At 40.6% G+C, this 20,401-nt stretch overlaps 1 protein-coding gene across 7 annotated transcripts in view; it reads left to right on the top strand.

The window, feature by feature from the left end:
• Positions 1-20,401, top strand: part of HELZ (helicase with zinc finger) — a 174,657-nt gene that overhangs the window by 97,826 nt on the left and 56,430 nt on the right. For 4 of the 7 annotated variants that reach the window (XM_070740334.1, XM_070740335.1, XM_070740332.1 and 1 more), the window contains exons 12-14: positions 8,949-9,079; positions 13,264-13,443; positions 14,165-14,269. In XM_070740334.1, coding sequence (XP_070596435.1) covers positions 8,949-9,079; positions 13,264-13,443; positions 14,165-14,269 — 416 coding nt within the window. The remainder of the gene's footprint in view (positions 1-8,948; positions 9,080-13,263; positions 13,444-14,164; positions 14,270-20,401) is intronic. The other 3 variants (XM_070740336.1, XM_070740333.1, XM_070740331.1) reach the window with 1 other exon arrangement.

Raw genomic sequence — 20,401 nt, 5'->3', positions numbered from 1 at the left:
CAATGATCGAGGTATCCTGGTTTGTCGTAACTGTCAGCAACGGTTTCTCAGATCTCCCTGTAGGCGTGCAAAAGAAAAAGGCGTCTTCTCTCCTTCTCTCTCCTTCGGTCGCATTAAACTATGAAACCCCCACAGACCATTCTCAAAGCCACAGGCCTTTAACCCTCCTTCACTTCCTCTCCTACTGTCTCCCAGCCGGGTTTCTTTTCTCCTTCGTCTTACAATCACTAAGAGTAGCTGGATTCGCTGGGGGAGAGGAAAGGCAAATAACAAAACCAAAAGGGGACCGAGAACAGGCGGCGGTTGTCTCAAATCTTCTCCCGCTGGTCTTACTTGTCTCCTCCACGTAGATATTCGGCTGTTGAGATCCTTCACAACTCGGCTCCGCTGTGTTCCGACCGGTCTAGGCCTCCCGTCTCGTTTGGTTCGCACCGCTCCCCGGTCTCCGCTTTCCGCTGCAGACGTTCTCGATATACTACTTTCTATAACCGTTCTCGCCTCTGCTCTTTCTCCTCTCTCTTTGTCACCGACCACACCAGCCACACAGCACCAGATCCTCCGTCAAGCTACCGTCTCCTTCACACAGAACTTCCTCTTTTAACTTTCTAACCGGCTGCGACTACTTCCGCCCACCATCAGCAACTTACTTTTCCCTTCAAAAAAAAAAAAATGAAAAGCTCCACTCTCCTCAATCGCCGCTCGTTAATCACAGGAGACTATATGAGTTCTCACAAAGCCGTTGTTTAGCACCTCTAGATCAGGGTTTCCCAACCGGTGTGCCGCGGCACACTAGTGTGCCGCGAGACATGGCCAGGTGTGCTGCCAAGCTCCAGCTGGGCGGGGCGCTGCCGGTACTTCCGTCCTGGGGCTACCGCTCGCAGCTGTCCCCCGGCTCCTACTCGATGCCGCGGTTTTCGGCGCTCTCCTGCTGGGCCCCAAAGAAGGAAGGCAGGAAGAAGGAGAGCTCCATTCTTCGCGCCTTTTTCCCGCCTTCCTTCTTTGGGGCCCAGCAGGAGAGCGCCGAAAACCGCGGCATCGAGTAGGAGCCGGGGGACAGCTGCGAGCGGGAGCCCCAGGACGGAAGTACCGGCAGCGCCCCGCCCAGCTGGAGCTTCTCTGGCGGCGACGGCAAGTGTCCTTTGTGGCCCGGCGGGAGGGCACTGGTGATGGGAGCGGGGGGGGTGGCTGCAGCGGCCACAGGCAGTCGCGGGGAGATGGCGGCGGCGAGAGGGAGCGCTCTCTCTCTCTCTCTCAGCTGACTGCAAGCGGGATCCCTGACGGTGGCGGTTGGACGTGCTGCTGGACGTCGTACATGCTGGCGCTGCGGGCCTGGAATATACAGTGTCCAGCAGCACGTCCAGCTGCCGCCGTCAGGGCTCCCGGTTGCAGTCAGCTGAGAGAGAGAGAGAAAGGAAGAGAGACATATAAGAGAGGCAGAGAGAGAGAGAAAGAGAGACATAGCAAGAGAGGCAGAGAAAGAGAGACAGAGCAAGAAAGAGAGACAGCAAGAGAGGCAGAGAAAGAGAGATAGAGAAAGAGAGAGAAAGAGAGACATAGCAAGAGAGGCAGAGAGAGAGAGACAGAGCAAGAAAGAGAGACAGCAAGAGAGGCAGAGAAAGAGAGATAGAGAAAGAGAGAGAGAAAGAGAGACATAGCAAGAGAGGCAGAGAGAGAGAGAAAAAGAGAGACATAGCAAGAGAAAAAGAGAGACTTAGCAAGAGAGGCACAGAGAGAGAGAGAAAGAGAAAGAAAGAGAGAGAGACATAGCAAGAGAGACAGAGAGAGAGAAAGAGAGAGAAAGAAAGAAAGAGAGATAGCAAGAGAGGCAAAGAGAAAGAAAGAGACATAGCAAGACAGTGAAAGAGAGAGAGAGAGCAAGAGAGAGAGAAAAAAGCAAGAAAGAGATAGCAAGAGAGACAGAGAGAGAGAGAGCAAGGGAGAGAGAAAGACATAGAGGAAGGGAAGGAGGGAGAGAGAAAGAGAGCAAAAAAGAGAGGAAGAAAGAAAGAAAGAGGGATGGAGAGAGAGAAAGAAGGGAAGGAAGGAAAAGAGAGAAAGAGGGAGAAATAGAGCGAAAGGGAGGAAGAGAGAGGGTTTTTTTGTCCAAACTTTTCTTTAGCCCACCCCCCCGCCCCACCCCACCCCTTTCAGTGTTCCCCAGGATTTTGAAAATATGAATAATGTGCCGCGGCTCAAAAAAGGTTGGGAAACACTGCTCTAGATCATTCTGGGTAAGTAATTCCCCCCCCAACCGCTGCTGCCGCCGCTCTATTTTTTTAACTTCCTTGATGACAGCTCAGTAAGCCAGGCCTTCGGGCTGAGGACAAACCCCGGCTTTCCCCCCCGCTCAACTACGGGGGTTTACCACCCGCTAAGGGAGGGGTTGCAACCCCCCCGTAACCAGATGCTTCCCCTAACTATAAGTCTTCTCACCAAGAAGAATTAACACCACTAAGTGGTCTTTTAAGTGAGAAATCTCGAGTACAACCAGGAGCTACTGATTTGCACGTCGCTTCAGCCTAGCTCCACCCCGGAAGCCCCGTATACTTACGATTTTTATTAATATTGATTGTTTCCTCATTGCTTATTTGACCCCTATGACAATTATTAAGTATTGTATCTCATAGTTCCTGACAAATATATCTTTTTCTTTTATGTATACTGAGACCATATGCACAAAAGACAAATTCCTTGTGTGTGCAATCACACTTAGCCCATTTCTTGTAATACAAAATAGCGTATTAAAATTATTTATTTATAAGTTTTATATAAAAGATAGAAAGCTATGAATGAATTCTAGGATATGATAATACTGTTTGTAGTCTACCATAGAGTGTTGATTGACATAATGAATAGCAGACATTTTACTGTCACCTGATGGAAAACCTGTCCTTCCATTAAACATATTAATATATTCTTCTATATACCATGAAATGATTTCTCTATCTTCAGTAGTGGCTAATTGGCTATAGAGTAGAAGAATTTTCAAATACAATCTTCATGTACAGATTGTAATAAATGAATTTTCATTGATGGAAACTGACAGTGTCACTTTCTAATCAATTGAAAAATTATGTGAGAATCTTAATGTATTAATTTAACATGCATAATTAGTTGACATCCTGCTTACATCAGTGGTACTCAAGCTGTGTATATTTTCTAACAAACAATAATCAAAAGACTAATTGGCTGTATCTGAAAATAGCACTTCAGTACAGAATGAAATGGTTCATTAGAGGTGGTGACTAGATTACTTTCAGAGGTTACTTGAAGTTGAACTTGTTAGTCATTTCTGCATTTTGCAAAGTAGCATTGATATATTATGGAGCACATTCTGCTTTACGTAATAATAAAAGATTATTATCCATCAACTCCATTAATAGGTTTTTATATTTAGAGAGGGAGTGGTTAGATCATAACCAGGAAAAATTAAGACAGTTTGCTGTCATCTTGGGGTGGAAAACATGAAAGCTACAATATATCCTCAATATCTTCTAGTTTAAAAGCCAGTTAAATCCTCCAAATTCCCCTCTGATCCCATCCATATATGTATTATAGTTATACTATAGCTCACCTTATTTATTTGTTTGTTTCACATATTTATAAGTCCACACAACTCAAGCAGTGTGACTCTGGACCATGTGACTCATGTTTAGTGACAAAGGCTCCCATTGAAATAGTTTGGCAAACGAAGGGAATCACACTGGAGAATTGGCTGGAGAATGCTTGGGTAAGAGGCAGGGTAGAAGAAGGCAAACCTTTCTGTAAGTCATGTGTATGCCTGCCAGTTTTCTGTAGTTGGCTGCCCAATCATTGCAGTTCTTGTTGACCTAATTGGCCGGGGTAGGGGGAGATTAATGAAGCATTATGAGAGCCATGTGAAACTGATACTGTCAGATTTGCTTTCTTTCTCATGTTTCTACTAGCTTACTGCTTAGGTTTTGCCTAAGACTATTGCTTATATTAGCTTAACTTTGCGGTTGTGTGAAGCATTTGGAAGAACGCCACACGTAGGGCACCACAAATGAAACACCACTTCTGGAAGTATTAAAAGCAGCCATATTTGTTGGATGGCTCATGGAACTGTTTTAAGAATGTCCTCAGTTAGGTACATGGATGTGTGCGTGCGCCCATTTTACAAGCATCTCAGCTTTGTTTCACTAGTGGTCCCAGATAGAGGTGGTTTTAGCAGGTTCTGACCAGTTCTGGAGAACGGGTAGCATAAATTTTGAGTAGTTTGGAGAATCATTAATGGAAATTTTGAGTAATTTGAAGAACTGGTAAATACCATCTTTGACTGGCCCTGCCCCATCTATTCTCTGCCTCTCGAGTTCCAGCCGATTGGGATTTTGCAGTAACCTTCCTCTGGAGTGGAGAGGGAATGGAGATTTTACAGTATGCTTCCCCTATTATGCCCACCAAGCCACACCCACCAAGCCATCCCTATGGAACCAGTAGTAGTTCTCTGTGTCTAGAAACACAGTCTGAAAGCTGTAAAGAAGTTTGATTTTGAAAGCGGGAATTTTCATGGGGTTTCTTTTTTCCAGCAAGCTTTAGAGCAATGTAATCCTACACGGTGGACAACAAAATGAAACACTTGATTTTTTGGCATCATAATGTTTGAATATGTTCAAATCAATCAAAACTTGACATATTTTAATGTTTTTTAAAATTCTGTTATTTGATATGTTTCTTTAAACTCCCCCTTTTTTAAACCGAAATTTAAGGAAATTGGTTATAAGCTTCTAGAAATGGCAGACCTCTCAGACTTTCAAAGATGCCAAATTGTTGCCGCTAGTGTAACAGAAAGTGCCCGAATGTTTGGCATTTCAAGAGGTAATGTCTCAAAAGTAATGACTGCTTTTGAAAGAGAAGGGAAAATGTCCTCAGCCAAGCACAGGTCTGGTCAAAAGTTGAAGTTGTCTGAGAGAGACCGTCGGACTCTAAAGTGAATTGTTAGAGCGGATCGCAAGACCACAGCTCCTAAAATAACTGCAGAGCTCAATAGACACGTACAGAACTGAGTTTCCACAAAAACTGTTCGAAGGAAGCTTCACAAATCTGGATTCCATGGAAGAGCTGCAATTAGAAAACCTCTACTCACAAAGCCAATATTTCAAAGCGTTTAGAGTGGTGTAGAATCCACCAGAAATGGTCCCTCGAGCAGTGGCAAAATGTGATTTTCTCTGACGAATCATTTACCATTTTTCTGACCTCTGGCTGTGTTTACATTTGGAGACAGCCAAAAGAATCATTTCATCCAGACTGCCTTCTCCCAACCGTCAAACATGGCGGGGGTTCCGTGATGAACTGGGGTGCTATTTCTTGGAAATCCGCCGGGCCAATCATTTCCCTTCATGGAAGAATTAACAGCCATCATTATTTAGGACTTTTGGCTGACCAAATTCATCCTATGGTTCAAGGACTGTTTCCAGAGGGGGATGCCATCTTTCAAGCTGATAATGCACCAATCCATAGAGCAAGAATTGTTAAAGAATGGCACGAGGAACTTTCTAATGAAGTTCAACATCTCATCTGGCCACCACAATCACCAGACCTCAACATTATTGAGCGTTTATGGTCGATTTTAAAGTAAGAAGTCGATTTCCACCACCATCATCTATAAAAGAACTGGAGGGTGCTTTAACTGAGAAATGGGCTAAAATTCCTTTGGGAACAATTCACAATTTGTATGAATCAATACCTCAGAGAATTGAGGCTGTATTTGCCATAAAAGGTGGACCAACACCATATTAAAAGATATTTTGATGATTTTTCAAGGTGTTTCCATTTTGCTGTCCACTCCCTATATTTCTTTACATGATGGGATATAATTTTCATCTCTGTAGGCCATTCCAGAACTCCATCTAAGTCTATAATCTTCAGTCTACCCTTCCCTTTTTGTCCAATGAAGAATTCATAGATTCTCCATCATGGTGGATAGAGCAATAGGTTAATTCCATCTGTTCTCTGATTGGACTGAGTCTGTCAAAGCTGTTCAGGTCCTGCCCTTGCTGCTATGCTTGACAGCTTTTTCACTCAGTCATTCTGCAAGGATGGTTGGCACAACCCTCCTGTGGCAATTGATCTATTACTGGTTGCTATTCCACCTGTGCAGCTCTATTAGCTTTAGAGGAGTTTTTTGTTATTGGTGTTGTTTGAAAACTACAAACTGTGAGTTCGGGGAATTTAATTGGGAGGCTTGAGCATCGGTGTCTGGCCGACTGGCTCATGCATCCTATCATCACTGCCTATCTCGGGGAGCCGTTTGCGGCTCCACCATTGGTATCGGCTTTGCAGCGTGATTTTTTTTTTTTTGGCCTTCGGATTGCCTTAATAGCATTTAGAGCAGCCAGACAGCTTCAGCCCATTTTGACACCCATTTGGACTGTCAGCTCAGTGAAGGTCATGCCATTACACAGATCGATAGCTATGGTGGCCATTTTGGAATACCGCCGGCCATTTTAGGTGCTCGTTTCCTTTGTAAGAGTGCTGTTTTTGCTGTGAAGTTTAAGGCTTTGGACCTTCCAATAGCAACGAAGACCATCCAGGGAGTGATAATTCCTCCCCCACCATAAGCACTTAAGTGCCGAGTGCTGAGAAGGAGTGGGTAGCAACCAAGGGTGGGCTACTGCCTGGACGGGGGGGGGGGAGGGGGGAATGCAGTGGGGTAGCGAAAATGGAGCTCCACCCAGAGCACCCAATTTGCACTGAAGGATATTCCTGCATAAGCCATGCCCACAGTGTGGTAGTAAGAATTTTGGTAGCCCTTCACTGATAGTAACCCTTCCAGACAGGTCTACCCTGGATCAGCTGCTAATTAAATTGGACTAAGTGGAAGGAATTATGCTCCCTCATTTTGCAGTTTGCCACGCCTCACCAGGGCACGGCAAAGGGGGTACCAGCTAAGCCATGCCCCAAAAGGGCACGGCGACCCAAACATAGTGCCATGCCCCAAAAAGGCACGGCTATGCTGCCACCAATAGCTAGGCAGTTATTATTGTGCCATGCTCCACCAGAGCTGGCAAAGCAGCCACATAGGCCATTATTATTATTATTATTATTATTATTATTATTATTATTATTATTATTAATTAGATTTGTATGCTGCCCCTCTCTGTAGACTCGGGGTGGCTCACAACAATAACAAAGACAATGTAAGAACAAATCTAATAATTTAAAAAACACTAAAAAACCCATTATTAAAAGCAAACATACACACAAACATACCATGTATAAACTATATAGGCCTGGGGGAGATGTCTCAGTTCCCCCATGCCTGACGGTAGAGATGGGTCTTAAGAACTTTACGAAAGGCAAGGAGGGTGGGGGCAGTTCTAATCTCCGGGGGAACTGATTCCAGAGGGTCAGGGCCGCCACAGAGAAGGCTCTTCTCCTGGGCCCCGCCAAACGACATTGTTTAGTTGATGGGACCCGGAGAAGGCCAACTCTGTGAGACCTAACCGGTCGCTGGGATTCGTGCAGCAGAAGGCGGTCCCATAGATATTCTGGTCCGATGCCATGAAGGGCTTTATAGGTCATAACCATCAGAGCATGGCAGATCTTTGGGGGACTGATTCAGCATTTCTTCCTCTGTCGGAGCATCCCTCTATATCTGTGGGACGTGCTAAAACCACACCAGAGGTCACTTTCACTCCTACAGCCGCTGGCCTTAGGTCTGTGGAGGATCCAAGGCTGGTCTTATCTGACAATATGCAGGCCATTGTCACTGAAGCGATATGCCAAGGCATAGCAACAGTCTCCATAGACCAATGGGAGGAGTCCAATTCGGACACTTGGGTCCCAGAGAGCATTTAATCAGGTCTCTATTGAATTCGGCTCTATTCCCCCAAGTGTTTGTCTCCACTGTCCACTCTCTATAGTCCCAGCCAAGAGGATCCTTATGGAGACAGCTATTAAGCAATTGCTGAATATCCATGCCTCCCATCCAAACTGGGAAGCCAGTTTGTGTCACCTTACGTGTAAGGTGGCATTTTGGTGGCCACTAGGTCAGCCAGGAAGGTGTCTGAGTTGGCAGCCTTATCAGCCCAGTCTGACTTCGTCTATTCCATGTCTACAAGGCTGTTCTTAGATTGGCTCTACCTTCCTCCTGAAAGTAAATATGTGAGGAGATTATTTTCCCTAACTTTTGCCCGGGCCCTCTTCACCCTTCGGAAAAACAATGGCATATGCTTGATGTGAGTGCTTCATATATATATATATCAAAGGACTGCAGGGTTTTGCAAGTCAGAACAGTCCTTTTTGTTGTTACACACATAAATAATACCTGTATAAGAAATAACTTTTGTGTTATTTAGAAAAAAAATGCTTTGATAACATAACATTTCAGTATATTTTTAATGCAGTGCTCTGGTTATATTTCTAGTGGGAATTGTAGGGGATAACATACTCTGTTTGGCTCCTATTAAATTGTGTTGTTTGAAAGTTTACATTTTGTCTTTTTTGAATATGCGTTTATGTATGTATAGATAAATAAATGTATCCCAATATTATAGAATTGTTTGAGCAGCGAAAAGCATGATAGAGTAAATGAGGTAACATTGCCTTATAATGGTTGGTTTTAAAACAGTCAAATAGAATTTATTGATTTTAAAAATATTTCTAATTGTTTTAACGAGTTAATAAAATAAAGTTTTTAATGCCTTGCTCTTTCAAAATAATGTTTGTTTTTACCTTAATTAATAAGAGATGATATGTTTGCATTAAATCAGTTTGCGATATTAACATGTGGTCAAGTAGGAATGTGTTAATTATTAATTATCATTGAAGTTTCAAAAATTTTATTCACAAATTATGTAGTTTTATGGTGACAATACAGGGGATTCATTGTTTGCATGAGTGTAACTAGTCCTTTTAATTTCCTGATTTCTGGCGTGTTATTTGTTTATTCATTCCTTCATTCTTACATTCATTTTGTATGTACTTAGGTCGAGCTTCAGTTTCAGTTAAACCGCTTACCCCTCTGTGAAATGCATTATGCCCTGGATAGGATCAAGGACAACAATATCCTGTTTCCAGATGTCAGCATGACCCCCACAATACCTTGGAGTCCCAACAGGTACAAAAACATTCAGACAGGGAACTAGTATATGAAAATTACAGAATTTGCATTCCTTGTATTTAGATGACTCATATCACCTTGTCCACTAGAATGTCTTAGATAAAGTGATGAAAACAAATTATTCTTTATATCAAAGGCCGGTTTTAATCAATCACATATCCTTTACGGAAGAAACTGCTTTAAAAACAAACTGTTCTTTCAAATGTGATGTACTTAATGCAGTCTAAAGCTCACTTGAAATAATTTGTGTTAGTTTATATAACAAGCTATGGAGAAAAGCTGGACCTGTATGGAGCAATCTAAAAGAATCGGGTGCGAAAGGATTTTAATCTGCCTGATGATGTGATGTTGCATCTTTTGGTTAGGGGTGTGGTAAGAATCAATAATATTTCTGACATCTGGTTTTGTAGTATTGGTAGCAGTGGTGAATTGCTACCGGCATGGTAGGTGACTGCACACCGGATTGCGCAATTTCATGCAACTGCTTCAATGCCAATCCTTTGGGCACCACCATCTTTTTTCTTTAATTTTTGGTCTTTTTTGCTTCCTGCGCATGCACAGAAGCAAAATCTCGTGAGGGGACGTTCGTGAGATTTTGGTGATTTTTTGCTTCTGCGCATGCACATGCACGGAAGAAAAAAAATCACTAAAATCTCATGCATGTGTGTGTCCCCTTGCAAGATTGAGTCACGTTTTTGCTTCCTGTGCATGCGCGGAAGCAAAATCATGCTGAGGACACATACATGCGAGACTCCTCATGCGTGTGCAGTGCACCAGTAGCAGCAGGTAAGAGCAATCCACCCCTGATTTGTAATATATTAAGCTAGTTTGTTTTTTAATCTATTACACTAGCAAGTTATAGGCAGCAATTGAATTAAACTGTGTTTTTGTGACTTTTGTATACTGCTCATGCATATATTTCTTGTAGATCAATACATGCAAATGTTTCTGAGATATGAATCTACCGAAATATAAACAGTGCATTGTACAAAAAGTAGCAAAAAAACTATAAAATATTTCATTGTTTGAAAGTAAGGTATGCTGTAATCTAGGCAAGGAGTAGACAATCTTTTTATCCCAACAACTCTTATTTCTATTTCTTTGTGTGCAAGATAATTAGATCACTAGAGAACACAAGATTATGATTTTGAGCCTGATATTTCTCTCTTTAGGGTTTAAAAAAAAGGTTGTATAGGTTTTACCTTTATCTCCCAGTAGCAATACCAAGCCGCCATTGGCAGATCTTGGAAAAGTTAAGTGGGTTTTTAGACCATGGGAAGAAAACAGTAGCAAACCACTTCTATATTGTTGTTGAAAAAACTTGCAGACCTCAGGAGCCAAATTCAGTTGAGGGAGTCTTCATCTTTTATCACAAAAGACAAAGAGACAACAATTATTCTTGAATACAGGTAGTCCTTGGAACTGGAATTTTCATTGCTAAGTGAGCCAATTGTTAGGTGAAACGTCAAAGAACCACCACTTCTTAGCAATTAGTTCCATTAGTTAGGCCAGGATTGTGCTCTTGTTAAATAAATACTGCCTGCTCCTCTTGCCCTGCCACACTTGCCACTTGTTTCAATCCCCCATCCCCTTTTGGCTACCATGTATTCGGTTCCCATCCACTGCCACCCCCAACCCCCGAAAGCTACTGGTCCTTTGCAAAACGTAGAAAGAGGAACGCTCTGCTGAGAGTGAGCAGAGGATCTGTGGGTTGTTTCCATTGGTGCTTGAATCACCTCTAGTCCACACAGAAGGCTAAAAGCCATTTTTCTAGGAATACTTCCAATGTGAACTACCGAGCTTGTGCCACAAAGAGTCCTGGAATCTGTGGGCTTCAACACATAGGAAGCTGCTGTCCCTTTGCAAGGTTCTGCAGGAGTAAGGCCTGACTGAGAGTAAGAAGTGGTGCTGGGCTCGCCCCCATACCTGATTGAAGCCTGCAGGCTGGGTCTCCATGAGTGCTTCTGATACAAGCTGCACAGAAATGGAAGCCCTCATCCCTCCGCTGCCTCCAGTTTTGCCACTAACTGGACAGCACCTGCTACACATTCTCCAACTTCCTCGTCCTCGGAGAGGGGCGGCATACAAATCTAATAAATTATTATTATTATTATTATTATTATTATTATTATTATTATTATTATTATTATTAACTTCACCTGGAAAGACCCCATTGGTTCCTCTATCTTGCCCAGTGACAAAGAGCACTACACCTTGCTGTGACACTGCCTTCTCCCTGGGTGGACCCATCAAGCTTTGGCAGATGAGGCTCTGCTATCTTGCTGTGAGCACTTGGATTCTGGGCCAGCAGCATGACAAGTCAGTTAGATGGTAGCGATGGGATGGAGGGGAGCAGGGCTCTTCAGTAGAGTCCAGGGCAGCAAAAAGGACATAAATAAGGAGAGACATAGGTGAAGCTCCCCTGCAGTCCTCTGTATGCTTCCTTCTAAATCTGCCATTGCCCCTGCTAATGCTGCAGTTTAAAACAATCATTAATCTTCTAATCTATAAGTGGTCTCAAGCATTTACTGCCCCAGTTTCACTCTTTCCAATTCTATAGTGTTAGTGATTCTCAGTGTCAGAGGTAGGATTTTATTTTATTTTATTATTAGAGTTGGAAGGGACCTTGCAGGTCATCTAGTCCAACCCCCTGCTGGTGCAGGAGACTTTACATCACATTAGTCCAATAGCAGTCCAGTCTTTTCTTGAAAGTCTCTAGTGTTGGAGCATTCACCACCATTCCACTGGTTGATTGCTCTCACCGTCAGAAAGTTCCTCCTTATTTCCAGGTTGAATCTTTCCTGGGACAGCTTCTAACCGTTTCTCCTTGTCTGGCTCTCTGGCGCCTTGGAAAATAATGTGAACCCCTCCTCTCTGTGGCAGCCTCTCAAGTATTTGAAGACTGCTATCATGTCCCCCTGGACCTCCTCTTTGCTAGACCATCCAAGCCCAGTTCTTGCAAACTTTCGTCATATGTTTTAGTTACTAGACCCTTTATCATTCTGGTTGCTCTCTTCTGCACTTTTTCTGCAGTATCAATGTCCCTTTTATAGCCTGGTCACCAAAATTGAATGCAGTAATCTATATTCCTTCCCAAATTATTTAAAACACCCACCCAACTGATGACATTTTAAATGACATGGTTCATTTCTGTTTTGTTAATGTCACTTGTATTACTTAACCAAAATGAATATTCTGTGGTATTTAATAGATTGAACAATGAATGAACAAGTAGTATTATGGTGATGTAATGACTATTGAAAGTTTATTAGACCTTTCAAAACATAGCTTTGGTTATAAAAGCAATGGGAAGGAGGTTCACAAGGCCTGTTTGAAACCAAGTTTTTGGGTGTTTTAGGCCCTTGGACAGAATGAAACGGGGCTATTTTGTTCCAAGCAGAATGGTGTGGGAGGAGCGGGCAAAAGGCCAAGGATGTCATCTGCTGAGATGGTAAGGCAGTGAAAAGAAAGCGTGTCAGATCCATGGCGAGTGAAGTGATGGGAGATGCTGGGATGGGTGGCTGAAGGGATGGAAGGAGAAAAGATGCTGGGAAATCAGTGGTAGGCAGGATGGCCCACTGGCTAAAGAGACATGCTGCTCTAGGACCTCAATAGCAATAACTGAGAGGAGGAAAGAAATTGCAGGGAAGATTGAGGCCAGATGGGATATCAGACATGGGTGAAAGTTGAAGGAAAGAAGAGGAGGGGATAAGATTTGGAATAGGCTGGTTAGTGGAATATGTTCCACTGGGAATACTGAAAGAGAGGGAACAAGTGTAATAGCCTTGGCCTACTCATCCCTTCCAAATTTTGTTTCATGTGAAACAAACTGTTCTGGATTTTTGTTCCATCCGATCTGAAAAGGTTCAACAGAACATCTAGAGCAGGCTTGGGGAACTATGATCCTTTTATGAGTTGTGGACTTCCAACTCTCAGAATTCCTGAGCTCCTAGTTAATCAGTCAGAGATATGACCAAATATTAAACTGTTATAAATTTTTTTTAAGGGGGATATTTTTTTCCCTGAGTATTAGTTTCGAGATTATAAAAACAGTGTAAGAATTTATTAATTTAATTTAATTGACTTCTATGCCACTCAATCCCAATGAGACTTAATATTATTATTAATACAAGCTTTGTTTCTGATGTGTCTTTGATTATATCCTGCTTTCTATTGTGCAGGCAATGGGATGAGCAGTTGGATCCTAGGCTCAATGCAAAACAGAAGGAGGCTGTTCTGGCCATCACAACTCCACTGTCAATTCTACTGCCTCCAGTCCTTATTATTGGTCCTTACGGGACAGGCAAAACCTTCACTTTGGCTCAGGCAGTCAAACACATTATCCAACAGCAGGACACTAGGTGAGATGGGATGTTCTGCAGAATTTTTAATTAGGAAGCAAATGCCTCTCTTTATTTAAAGATTAGCAGAGTAGAGTTTTCATCTGGCTTTACCCCTCCCCTCCTTTCCCACCATCCCTCATTGTCTTATATAGATATTTAGTGGAGTATTTGTGATTCTAATCTCTCCCTTTGAATTAAAAGTGGTGCCCTGTGGATAAAAGCACAGCATCCGATTTAGAAATCAATGATCTGTATAGCATTGTGTTAGTGATCCTTGTTTATAAAACCATATTACTTTATTTTTAATTTACCCACGTTTGTACGCCACTAGTTCCTGTGATTGTAGGTGGCTTAACATATATAAAACTAAAACAGATAAAAATAGGATAAAAACAATCATAAATAAAATTTAAATACTCTAAAGGACATGAAGATAGGGGGAACATAGGACCTTGGGGCAGCACCTGAGAATGTCTCCCAGCTAGGCCGGGATGGAGGCAGGCAGATTCTGTCCAGAGAAGATGACCCTGAAGTAATGGAAAGCAATTGTAAAGCTTTTGTTGAAAGGATGTACGTTCCCACAGAAATTAGGAACATAATTAAATCATAAAAGTTGCAGATTAATTTCATTGAAGGAAGTATGCAGAAAAGATGATCACTATTTTTTTTTTTGTAATTTTACTGCTTTGAATGATTTTCTGTTTCTTCATTGCTTTTTCATTTGCACCATTTATTCCAGCAGGATTCTCATTTGCACCCATTCTAATAGTGCTGCTGATCTCTACATAAAGGATTATTTACATCCATATGTAGAAGCAGGCAATCCCCAGGCGAGACCTCTCAGGTATTTTTTAAGGTTTATTACGTATCTATACAATATCTTAAGAAAAGGTGTCTGTTCCAAACAGTTTTGAAAAAAACCATAGAGCTTTCACGTTTATTGGCATTTTAAAACGATGCTTTTGCATAACCTAGAGACTCTAACATGCATAATGAACGGATGTCATTTGTGAGCTCATTTCATGCATTAAAGATAAAGACATCCTTTTTTAAGTTGTTCTTATGTGTTTATTTGTGCTTTTCTAACTGAACAAATTTTGATATGGTCCTCTAAAAAGCTGCTAAAATATTTTAACAAAATACAGTATTGGTTGAACTTTGTTGGGGATAAATAACGCTGCTTTAATTCAGGGCCTATTTAGAGTGAACAATTGTATAAAAAGCTACATATCTGGGAAATCATTAAAAATTAGTTCAGTATAAAGGTTTTTGTGTATTTAAATGAATTTGCTTCATGTATTCTCTCTAGAGTTAGCAAAATAAAATTAGTTGGGAAATAAAATATACATAGTTTTTGTGAGAAATATGTTTATGTTTACATCTGGGAAATGTTTTTTCTTAAAATGGATATGTATATAATTTAAGAATTAATTTAAGTCCTAAGTCGGCTATAAAAATTTCATCGCTGCATTCTATTGCCCTGATGTCAGGACAGTAGCTGAGCATGGATGGAATATTTCAGCAAACAAATGTTTTATATTTAAAAGGATACTAATGGGCATGTGAAGTGGCATCTTTCTCTGGTGTCACCTGTAACAAAGATTACACCATTCATAGCAACCTGCAATCTGTAAAATAACTCAATTTAGAACTGTCTCAAATTCAAAACATTCCATTTCAAATGTGAGATATTTTGAATTTAAAACATTTTGCATATCACCATGAGCAGTCCTGATTTCTCCTAGAATATTTCCTTTCTTACTCTGAGATATCTTAGAATTAGACTTTCTATCTTCAACCCATAAAAACAGAAAAGAATTGCATGTATCAAAGATATTGCTCTGCAAGGAAAAATCATACAAGAATGTTTGTTTTCAGAAGATTGGATAAATGGAATCAAATGACTTTTAAGAGATTTCATGTTCATAACAGGGAATGTTTTGAGTACAAAAGAATATATCTCATTATTTTCACCTTCTTCATTTGCAAACAAGATACTGGGTTGTATTAATAGATACCACTAGGGAAATTGATTCTGTTCAATGCTCATCATATTTTGATACATATTTGGGAACAGGATTTATTACTTTTCAGTGTAATATATAGGGATTAAACTATTTGGCTGGAATGGAGTAGATTAAAGGGCATCTCCGTTTACCCAATCTCTGTGATTCTCCTAGTCCTTGCCCAGTCCTGCTAATTTTGCCATGGTCATTGTTGTAGGGATAAAGTCAGGATGATTTCTATAGAAGTTTGAATCAACATAAAGATGGAAAATAAATGCAAAGATTGAAATGAAAAGGGATTAGGAAGACGTTTTCATTGAAAATCACATTGAGTACTTATTTTTACAATCTTTTAATTCTTCTGCAATATTGGTTTAGCTCACAGAAATAAATTATTTGTTACCATTTGATAAACATTTAGCCTTTGGTGGCAAGAACTAAATTTTACAGCTTTGCATGCAGTGGATCGTAAATTCAGTCTCTGACAATTGTAGTTGAAAATAAAATCACAATGGACTGGAAAACTAAGTTTCTGCTAATACAGATAGACAGATGACCTAGATTAAGGGTATCCAACTTTGGCAACTCACAGAATTCCCTAGCCAGTCCTTAGCCATGTTGAAGAGTGGCCATTTAAATTTTTTATGTTTTGTTTTGAGAGATTTTACATATTTTATTTCTGTAATGGATTCTATTCTTTGCAAAGGCAAGGAAGCAACACAAACACCCTTGTGTAAGCCAAAATATTGATATTTTCATATTGATATCTCAGAACAGTGATGGCGAACCTATGGCATGCATGCCACAAATGGCATGTGGAGCTATATCTTTATATGTGTGTGTGTGTGTGTTTGTGTGTGCTCCACAATTTTCATATATATCCATGCCTATACCTTAGAATATATCAATAATATATACAATTATACATTTTTATCAATCATTCTTAAATCAATATCCTATTTTTGCACCTATTTATACTGCTATTTATCAGTCTGTTTTTCCTCATGTCTTTACACTCCCCTCCCTCTATCCTCATCTCCTCCTTCAGTCTCCTTTCTCCTTCTCCCCCCCCTTCCTACTTCCCTCCACTCCTTCTCTTCTCCCTACACCTTTCTACTTCCTCTTTCTCCTTCTTTCCCTTTCCCTGAGTGATTATTATACTAGTTCAGTGATGGCGAACCTATGACCTGGGTGCCACAGGTGGCACACAGAGCCATATCTGCCGGCACGCGAGCTGTTGCTCTAGCTCAGCTCCAACGGGAATGTGTGTGCCGGCCAGCTAGTTTTTAGCTCGCACAGAGGCTCTGGGTGGGCGTTTTTGGCTTCCAGAGAGCCTCCCGGGGGATGAGGGAGGGCATTTTTACCCTCTCCTGGCTCCAGGGAAGCCTTTGGGGCCTTGGGTGGGCCTACTGGGTCCACCAGAATTTGGGAAAGAGGCCTTTTCCGGCCTCCAGAGGGCCTCCGGGGGGGCAGGGGAAGCTGTTTTTGCCCTTCCCAGGCATTGAATTATGGGTGTGGGCACTTGCACATGTACAATTGTGCATGCCCACGCTCTTTCAGCACCTGAGGAAAAAAAGGTTCGCCATCATTGTCCTAGTTCAAGCACTGGGAGCTATATCTGAGGGCACGCGAGGCGTTGTCGTATGTCAGCTCCAGTGCTTTCCTGAACCCTGGGGATGGAGAAAAACAGCCCAGTGGGCCTACTGGAAGTCCGGAGGCTTCAGCGATGCCTGTGCACATGCGTGGGGGAGGTGCAGCACGAGGGGGATTGTGTGCATGCACATGGGGCAGCATGGGGGTTGTTTGTAAGCGTGGAGGAAGGGCATTGCATTATGGGTGTGGGCACGAGTGTGCACGCTGTCGCACGCACGCACATCCTTTTGCCACCTGAACCAAAAAAGTTTCACCATCATTGTCTTAGAACATGCTTACACTGAAGATACCTCAACTGTTGCAAATGGGGAAGACTAAATTCATCATAAAGTTGAGAAATCATTTATAAAGTTTATTTGTAATTTAAGTGTGGAGGGCTTACAGAGGAGTATATAACAATTTGATATAGTCCACTGAAACCCAAGCTGCCATTTAATCATTTCAGATACAGCACGGCGGGTGATTCTTTAAAAGCCATGCAGTTAGGCATTCTTTGAGATTAAGGACTGAAAAATCTTCCACTTTAGTCCTTCGAAATTTAATTGATTTCAGAAACCTATTTAACATATTCAATAAGAAACTGTTTAGGCTTCCTGTCTAACTGAGGAATGGCTTCTGGAAAAACAATAGCAAACAAGGTAGTATTTCTATTTTTAGAGATACTACAATTGCTTACATGTTAATTTTTACACTTATTGGATCAATGATTCACTGACAGTCAGAAATGTTCAAGATTTTTATTTCACACTATATAATTCTACCGTATCATTTTGATTCCAAATAGAGAAACAAAATGTATATTCCTCATTTCCTCTTTTTCCAAATTATTTGCATTGCCAAACAGAATTAGAATTAATCGTTTTAGGAATGAATCACAATAGATCTGTTTTCTTTTTTCATCTGTAAGAGGACAAGGGAGCTAATGGACCTAATCCATCTCCTTAGTTTTCTTTTTTGTATTAGAGACTAGACTATGCTTATTATCAAGTGGACATATCACCCCAGATTCCATACTTCTCATGCCTGCTATCTTGTCAGATAACAGACACATCTTTTTATAGAGGGCTCTAGTGCTTGTGCTAGAAACTGGGAACTTATGGTGAGGCATTTATAAAATAAATGTAATGTTTTTCATTAGGGAAATTCTCTGTTTCCATCTTTTAGTATTTTTGCAGCAAATATATCTTAAGTTTTAGAAGGTTGATTGCCCTAATCCAGTCTAACTTGCTTATTTTATCTTCCACAAGTAGCTAAGTCATGATTAAAGATGCTGTTCTGTTCGTGGAATTGTCACACTTATACTGTTTCTGGATCAATTTGACCCGGACTAAAAATGGTTTATTTTAGCTTAAAAAGTTCAAAAATGTTGGAACTGGCAGCCTAATCTAGATAAAAATGAACAAAAATTTGTTGTTTTGGGTCATATACGACCCGAACAGAACAGCTTCAAGAACTCATTGATTTGGGATTAGCATAATTCTTCCCCTTTTTTTTAAAGAATTGCTTTGAATTACATACATACAGCACAATGCAAATAGTTTTTATTTTTGGTACGTTTTTCACATGTATCTAGTTGTATGTGTATAAGACATTTTACTTTAACTAGATCAAAGCCCCAGTTTCTTTGAAGTATATTTATTTCAAAGGTTTGAAATGTTCGCAAATGCTTTCAAAATAGCTGTGAGAAATAGCAAGGCAATACAGTGAGAAGTGTTACATAACTGCTAGTTGCAAGACATTTGTTATGATAGACCTGAAGTATAAAATCACCTTGATTAAATCACTGTTGTCTCACCGAAGGGTTTGATTTTTCTTCACCATAGACCTAATTCAACTAAATTAAAGAAAATCAGTTTGAAATGTTTTTTTAATTTTCTTAAAATATAAATTATAATGGTCATGTAATCGGACAATACTGTATTTTAAAATAAAGTTTTCCCTAAAACTGCAGTCTGGGGAAAATAAAAATGTTATGGAAAGTTTATGAATAAATCAAGGATATTTATATGGCTGAACACTTTCACTATGTTTGATATTATTCCTTTTACTTATCAAACATAAATAAGAAACATACATTTTTTGTACGATTTAATTGCTTATTAGTAACCCATGACTATCACTAAGTGTTGTATCTTATGATTCTTGATTAATGTATTTTTTCTTTATGTACACTGAGAACATAGGCACCAAAGACAAATTCCTTGTGTATTCAATCACACTTGGCCAATAAAGAATTCTATTCTATTCTACATACATGTCAGTGAAGTTTTAAAGTTCTAAAGCCTTTTCCGTTACTTTATGAAATTTGTTCTTGATCACCATCCTGCATCAGTTAGGAAAATCTCATTGCTATATTAACCATGTCTAGACTGCTGAAGTACAGATAACAACAGGTATTAAATATCCATAAAATGTAGTTGATAGTTTAATTTCTGAATGGAATTGCAACCATCCACAGTTGCATTTAATAGGAATTTTTGTAATACTTTTTTTTGGAAATTGGGTCATACTATGCATAGCTATTAAATGTTTTGTGGACATATTGGTTGTATAATTTTGTGCTACTCTGTGTTACTGGTGTTTCCTTGGAGTTGGGCGAGCTGAGTATTACAGATAGTCCTTGACTTACAATCATTCATTTAGTGACCGTTCAAAGTTACAATGGCACTAAAAAGTGACTTATGATTGTTTTCACATGATCTTTGCAGCATCCCCATAGTCACATGATGAAAATTTGGATGCTTGGCAACTGGCTTATATTTATGAAACTGTGCAGTGTCCCAGATTCATATGATCCCCTTTTGCAACCTTCTGACAAGCAATGGGGAAGCCAGATGCATTTAACAACTGTGTTATTAACTTAACAACTGCAGGGATTCATTCAACAGCTGTGGCAAGAATGGTGGTAAAATGCGGCAATAGCCACTTAGCAGCTGCCTTACCGACCAGCAGATATTTTAGACTCAGTTGTGGTTGTAAGTTGAGAATTACCTGTATAGGAGCAAAGATATCCAAATTTAAAGAAGGGTAGCAATATCTGTAACAAGCCAGCCTACCTTAAGCTGCTGAAATAAAAGGAAGCAAATTTAAGGTGTGTTGATGAGTTTTTCTGCATGTTTGTCTTTTGCTTTACATGTTATGTCTTGCACTTCATGTATCTGTCAGGCAACCCTGTTCCTTCTTTCTTGTCCTATATATCTGTGGATGTTGAGACTTGCTCATTGTCCTGCAAGCTGTATGTCCCTCCTACATGGACCCTCTGCTTTATTTTCTAATTATTGTGTCTCCTTTTTTTGAATCACATTTTGCATAGCATA

This window comes from Erythrolamprus reginae, chromosome 2 (assembly GCF_031021105.1).
Source record: "Erythrolamprus reginae isolate rEryReg1 chromosome 2, rEryReg1.hap1, whole genome shotgun sequence".
In the NCBI taxonomy this organism is placed as follows: Eukaryota; Metazoa; Chordata; class Lepidosauria; order Squamata; family Dipsadidae; genus Erythrolamprus; species Erythrolamprus reginae.
Note: the sequence above shows the minus strand (reverse complement) of the source record. Positions and strands in the feature narration are given on the sequence as shown.